The sequence below is a fragment of the Grampus griseus genome, assembly GCF_964374135.1.
Source record: "Grampus griseus genome assembly, chromosome: 16".
NCBI lineage: Eukaryota > Metazoa > Chordata > Mammalia > Artiodactyla > Delphinidae > Grampus > Grampus griseus.
The window spans coordinates 66,635,652-66,642,944 of record NC_139010.1 but is presented as its reverse complement, the minus strand read 5'-3'; the positions used below and the strand labels follow the sequence as shown (position 1 = coordinate 66,642,944).

The 7,293-nt window shown below is 45.4% G+C and overlaps 1 protein-coding gene across 1 annotated transcript in view; it reads left to right on the top strand.

Annotated features, from left to right (window-relative positions):
* The first annotated feature begins 387 nt into the window (after positions 1-387).
* XPNPEP1 (X-prolyl aminopeptidase 1) overlaps positions 388-7,293 on the top strand; it is a 54,436-nt gene continuing 47,530 nt past the window's right edge. The window contains exon 1 of the mRNA XM_082673245.1: positions 388-479. Within this exon, the coding sequence (XP_082529371.1) occupies positions 448-479 (32 nt within the window). The 5' untranslated portion in view covers positions 388-447. The remainder of the gene's footprint in view (positions 480-7,293) is intronic.

Here is a 7,293-nt window from a genome sequence, read left to right as displayed (position 1 = left end):
GTATAAGTGATCTGGGGGATATAGTAAAGCTTCAGGAAGTGAGGTCGTGCTGAGGTACTTCCAGAACCGGCCACGTCCTCCTAAAAGCTAGAACATCCCTGAAGGGCAGCTCATCGTGCCGAAGCCCCTTCAGCCGACAAAGCCCTTCTTTTTCCTCCTTGGGGAATGGCGAGAAAAATGAACAGAACTGACGCGCCGCGGCACAGCCTCCACCCTCTCGCTCGCCGCAAGGAAAGACGCGATGCGGGTTGGGATGGGAGCGCAGATGGGTCCCGGGGGGTGGGGCGGTCTGGAGGGCGGGTGGGCGGGTGCCTGAGGGTGGGCGGGGCCGCGGCGCGGGCGTACGTCACAGAGGCGGGCGAGGCCGGCCTCCTTCCCTCTCGCAGGTCCACGGGAGATCAGCTGGTCTGCGCTGCTGTGACGTGGGCCGGGGTACGTCACCACCGAATGGCAGCCTCCAGAAAGGCACCGCGAGTAAGGTGAGGGCACTCTGCCGCGGAGCCGGTGTCCGGGCAGCGCGCGCCACCCCCGGCCCCGAGCGCGCATGTTGCACTCTGGAGGGCAGGGACGAGCGGGTGAGGAGCGGTGGGCTGCCCACCGCAGTCGGGCGCCGGCCGCGGCTGACCGGAGCCCCGCGAGCGAGGCCACGGGGAGGGAGCCATGCAGCCGGGCAAGTTCCGGTTCGTTTCCGGCGGGGTCGCGGGCATCCCCGGGCAGCCCGAGCCGGGTCCCCGGACAAGTGTGTGTGCGGAGCTGCGGCGCTCGGCCTGAGGGGGCGGTGGCCATCGCAGCCCCCTCCCCGGCCCGGCCAGAGGCCCCGCTGTGGCAGGAAGTTGACCCCTCCTGGCCCCTCCCGGGGTTCGGGGAGGCGGGCGAGCCCCTGCCCTCGCCCCTCTACCCTGGGAATGTAATTCTCAAATTACAGTATGACACCTTCAGTTCGTCTTCCTGATCTGTCACCGCCACTAGGATCGGCAGCCGCGGCCCTTCCCACCTAGATGGTTTCAGAGGCTGTGTACGGGAATACTTGGGCATAATCTCCAGGAAAATCCCACCAGTAACCTGCCCTGGGTTCTCCCTGGATTCAGGGAGGTGAGAAGGATAATCCTCTGGTTTCACATTAAACGGCTTTCAGCCTGTGCTTCCGCCACAACCAGGGTATACTTAACCAGAGCAGCTGACAAAATGGGAGACTGAGAGATACGTTGAGATGTCACAAAGGCCAGAAGCCAAACTCCCTGGCAATCCACACGGGATCAGCTGTCCTCTGAACAGTTGCAACTTGAATGAAGAGGCTGGACAGCATGACCAGACTCACTTGCTGAACACAGACCATGGCTTGTGCTTGTGTTTGTGAGTGGACAGATCCCAAGCTGACCTTGACTTGGACTTGGCCTTGCCACAGCATGTTGGGGATGAGTAGAGGACCTGCCCGCTCGGTGGAAGGGTGTCTGATGTGCGGCTAACCTGCATGGGGAAGGAGCTGCCTATGTGTTAAGTGCTGGAAGTGGGGTCAGGCAAGTGGATAATGAGTTCTCTTTCTAGAAACTTATAGGCTGAGAAGTAGCCTTTGAGGACCAAGTTGGTCTTTGCTGGATTCATAGAATCACAACATTTTAAGGGTAGAAGGGTCTTTCAGTATCAGCTGAGAGAGCCTCCTTACCTCACACAAGAGGCAATTGAGAGGCTGAGAGAAGGGAGGCCATTTGCCCCAGGCACCTCCCCTAATGGCAGAATTTGAGTGCCATTCAGTGTAAACATGACTTAGTTTAGGTGATGGAAACTAAACTCAAATGGACTTAGGTAAGGGGGTGAGCTGGCTTCTAGTGCAGCTGAGTCCACGAGACCACACTGGCATCAGACTTGGCTTCTCTCTTACACCTCTTGGCTCTGATTTCTTCAGTGTTGGCTTCATTCTCAGGCAGACTTTCTCCTTTGGCAGGTTATGACAGTTCTAGTCTGACAGCCCCCGCAGAAATAGAGCCCTTTTACCCAATGGTTGGAGCAGAAATTCCAGATCTGATCCTTGCTGGACTGATTTGATCCTAATGTCCATCCCAGAACCGATCATTGTGATTTGGAGGGGTGGATTGAGCAGGTCTGGGTCCCAGTACTTGGTGGGTGAATGGGTGAGGCTCATTCCAACTCTGTGGACTGAAAGTGGAGAAGAGACGTTCTCAGAAAGAAAACCTAGGTGCTCTGATCAAAAGAAGGAGGGTTGGATTCTGGGTAGGCAAAATAACATTGCCCACTTCTTCATCCTAGAACTTGTTCCATTCTCCCCTTGTCTCACCTCACAGGGCATGATTGAGCATTTTGGTCCTTGTTTTGCCCCATCCTGAATGATATACATGTACGATTCTCATCATGGACTGGGGGAAGGGGGAGGGTAACAACACTGCAGGGAGTTCTTTAAAAAGAGAGAGGGAGAAAAATGTGCCATAACCATCTTATAAAAAGATTGAACAGGAAGTTCTCTGCATGCTTCTTTCTTCTTACCCATCTCATGACACATCATGACACTGAGAAGGTGTAGACTGAAGAAGTCCTGGGCAGGAGAAGAGCACTGAGCTGGAGGTTGACAGGCCTGGACTCCAGTTCTAGCTGTGTCATCCTATAGCCCCGAGGCCTTGAGCGAATTGTGTGATCTCTGTTTCTCAGTTTCTTTCTAGAGGGGGGAGCTGAGCTGGATCATCCCTGAGGTATATTCTAGCTCTAACATTTAATGATAGCCCTGCTTTGACTGAGAGTCTGAGAATGTGTCTGTCCAAGTAAGTGAAGGGTAGATGGATCTTGGACTCTACAGAGACCAGGGTATGACAGGAGCATGACCATTTTAATGTTTAGCTGCTTTGTGGCTCCTTTGATCCTTACAGGCAGGTGGAGGTGGTGATGCTGACAGAGAGAGCTTAAACTCAAGTTCTCTGTGAGCATCAGCTGTCAGACCTGATTTCTGGTCTTGGCTTTGCAGCTCCTGATGTGTATGGCCTGTGGCAAGTTATCTTTGTTTCTTCTCTTGTGAAGTGAATGAATAGGGCTACTTCTGAATAACCTCCCTCCAGCTCTCTTGTCCTGTGTCTGAACCAGTCACTGGCACCAGTTAAATTTGAATAGAGAAATTGACTTCCTTGGTTCACCATCTTGTAAATGTGCCTATGAAGTCAATGGAGATCAGGTGAGAATGTGACTTGTATCGCTGTCCGAGAAAAGGTTTCTTACTTTGTAAAATATGACAGCTTTATTGAGATATAATTCATGTACCACACAATTCACCTATTAAAAAGTACAATTAAGTGGTTTTGAGAATATTCCCAGAGTTGTACAACCATTACCACGGTCAATTTTTAGAACATTTTAATCCTCCACAGAAGAAACCCTGTACACATTGCAGTCACTCCTCATTTCCCCAACTCCACCGCTGCCCTAGGCAACCATTAATCTACTTTCTGTCTCTATGGATTTGCCCATTCTGGACACTGAATATGGAATCAAACAATATATGGTCTAATTTGACTGGCTTTTTTCACTTAGCATAAAATGTGTTCCAGGTTTACTGTGATGTAACATGTATCAGTAATTATTCCTTTTTATTGCCAAATAATATTCCATTGTGAGTTGAGACCACTTTTATTTATCCATCAATTGATGGACGTTTGGGTTGTCTCTACTTTTTGGCCATTATGAATAATGCTGCTATGAACATTTGTGTGTAAGCTTTTTTTTTTTTTTTTCCATTTTGGGCATTTTAACATGGAGACAAAAGTGGTAACAATAGCAAAGCAAAAAAAAAAAATAAAAAAGACCAATATTTAACTTTCCCGTCACCCAAGTCTCACACTGAAGTTCTATTCCCGTGTCCCCCATAAGCACCACTGAACTAAAAAATCTATTTTAAAGCACCCAAACCAGTCCAGACCCTCTCGAAACCAAGAGCCCCAGCCAGAGCTGTCGTCTCTCTTGGGTCCAAGCGAGAGGAGGGTTCCGGGAAAGGCACCTCATAACTCACGCAGTGCAACGCCGGGGACGGGTTCGGGCACAGGGCACTTGGCGGGGAACCGGGGTGGCAGTCACAGCCTCTGTGCTGACATGCAGGGAAGGGGACTTCTTCTGTGATCCCAACTATTTGGTTACACAGCCAAGCAAACGTGACTAGAGAGTTGGGTTAGCGGAACAGGAACCCGGGCCTCAGAAACAGACCAGGCTGCTTCCAGCAGGATCCAGTGCGGGGAAGGGGGTTGGAATACAGACAGAAGCACAAAGGCGATAAAGGCTGATTGTGTGTAAGCTTTTATGTGGACTTAGTTTTCTTCGGTATGCACTTAGGAGTGGAATTGCTGGGTCATAGGCTAACTCTGTATTTAATCTTTTCAGGAATGCTAGACAATTTTCCAAAGCTATTATACCATTTTACATTCCCACCAGCAATGTCTGGGTGTTCCAATTTTTCCACATCCTTGCCCATACTTGTTACTGTCCGGTTTTTTTTTTTTGTTTGTTTGTTTTTAATTATAATCTTCCTAGTGGATGTGAAGTGGTATCTCATTGTGGTTTTGATTTGCATTTCCCTAATGAATGATGATGTTGAAAATCTTTTCCTGTGATTATTGGCCATTTGTATATCTTCTTAGGAGAAATATCTATTAAAGCCCTTGACCATTTGAAAATTGTAATATTTGTCTTTTTATTTTTGAGTTGTAATAGTTATATACTCTGGATACTAGAATCTTATCATATATATGAGTTGCAAATATTTTCTTATTTTATGGGTTGTCTTTTCACTTTCTTTATGGTATCCTTTGAAGCATAAAAGTCTTTAATTTAGTGAAGTCCAGTCTATTTATTTTTGTTTTGGGGCATGTGCTTTTGATGTCATATCTAAGAAATCATTGCCTAATTCAAGGTTAGGCAGTGTTTTCTTCATGCCTGTGTTTTCTTCTAAAAAAACATTTATGTCTGTGTGATCCATTTTGAGTTAAGTTTTGTATATAGTGTGAGGGTAGATGGTCAGCTTGGTTCTTTTACATGTGAATATCCAGGTGTCCCATCATCATTTGTTGAAGAGACTATAGTTTTCTCCATTGAATGGTACCCTTGTAAAAAATTGGCAGTAAATGTGACGGTTTATTTCTGAATTCCATTTCATTGATCTATAAGTCTATCCTTTTGCCAGTACCACACTGTCTTGATTACTGTAGGTTTATTAGTTTTGAAATCAGGAAGGGTGAATCCTTCAACTTTGTTCTTTTTCATGATTGTTTTGGTTATTCTGGATTCCTTGCATTTCTGTATGAATTTAGGATCTGCTTGTAAATTTCTACATAGAAGCCAGCCAGAATTGGATAGGAATTGCATTGAATCTGTAGATTATTTGGGGGAGTATTGCCATTTTAACAATATTGTCTTCCAACCCATGAACATGGAAAGTCTTTCCATTTATTTAGGTCTTCTTTAATTTCTTTCAAAATGCTTTGTAGTTTTCAGAGTATAGGTTTTTTACCTCTTTTGTTAAATTTATTCTTAGGTATTTATTGGTTTGATGCTGTCATAAATGAACTTTTCTTAATTTCATTTTTGCATTGTCCATTGCAAGTATGTAGAAATACAACAGATTTTTGTATATTGATTTAATATACTGCATTCTTCTTCTTTTTTTGGCCACGTTACATGACATGCAGGATCTTAGTTCCCCAACCAGGGATCGAACCCGTGCCCCTGCAGTGGAAGCGTGGAGTCCTAACCACTGGACCACCAGGGAATGCCCTGTATCCTGCATTCTTGATGAGCTTGTTTGCTAGTTCTGATTTTTTGTGTGGATTCTTTAGGATTTTCTATATTGAAGATAATGCCATTTGCAGTAGAGATAGTTTTACTTCTTTTTTGCTAATCTGGATGGCTTTTGTTTTAGTTTCTTGCCTTATTGCCCTGGATAGGACCTCCAGCACAATCTTGACTAGAGGTAGCAAGAGTGGACATCTCTATTTTGTTCCTGATCTTAGGGAGAAAGCATTCAGCCTTTTGACATTAAGGTTGATGTTAGCCATGGCTTTTGTAGTATTCTTGATCAGACTGAGGAACTTCTCCTTTTCTAGTTTGTTGAGTACTTTCATCATGAAGGGGTGTTGGATTTTGTCAAATGCTTTTTCTATGTTTATTGAGATGATGATGTAGTTTTTGTTTATTCTATTGACGTTGTGTATTACATTAATTTTTATATGTTGAACCAATCTTGAATACCTGGGATAAATTCCACTTGGTGATGGTGTGTGATCCTTTTATATCTTACTGGATTCAGTTTGCTAGTATTTTGTTGAGGATATTTGCATTTATATTTATAAGAAATATTTAGGTACCTTACTTTTTAATGAAAGAATATACGGTTCCCCCAGTAAAGGACACCTCATTCTGTCCAAGGAAATTAAAGTAGCAGCCATCTAAGAGCAGGCCTGGAGTGACTGGTGAAAATGTCTGGCTGTGTGGTGGTCTAAGCACATACAAGTGTGGTAAAATTAAAACTATTTTTAAGTTCATAGCTGAATAAAATCTAAAACCCTTTCTATAGCCAACAACAGGCTCCTTGTTGCCTCTGATCTTGTCTCCTAACCACTTACCTCCCTGTCCTCCAACACACACATCAATACCACACTGGCCTCCTTGCTTTCCTTCAGGTATACCATGCGTTAGGGCCCTTGCACTTGCTGTTCCCCTTTTCTGGAGTGTTCTTCCCCTAGACATCCACATGGCTCCATCCCTCACTTTTGTTTAGGTCTCTGCTAAAATGTCATCTGTTAGTAAAGAGGCCTTGCCTGGCAACCCCATCTAAAATAACCTTTCCTCTTACCTCTCTGACAGTCTTCCCCTTGCCCTGCTTGACTTTTTTTCATAGAACACATACTCACTGCCTGTTAGACTGTTTTCTTGTGTCTGTTGCCTCTCCTCCTATATCCTCCCCTTCTAGGATCCTCCTGCTTTCCCCTGCCCCACCATGTAAACCTCTTGAGGTCAGAGATGTTCTCTGTTTTGTTCAATGTTGTGTCTAGAATAGGGCCTGGATTATAGAAGATTTTCAGTAATTCAGTAAATATTTATTGACTGAATGGGCTTGAAAGAAAGAGAAATCCTCAGGTGCCAGAAATGTAGGGGAGCTTAAAGCCTGCATGACATCTGGTAAACTGAGCCTTGAGGGATTTTACACGCTGTAGGCCTTCGTAGTTGGGGTCCATGGCACCAGACTATCCTTGTATGAGGACAGGACACTTGTATGTAAATCTCCTTGCTGAGAAGTTAAAGTGAAAA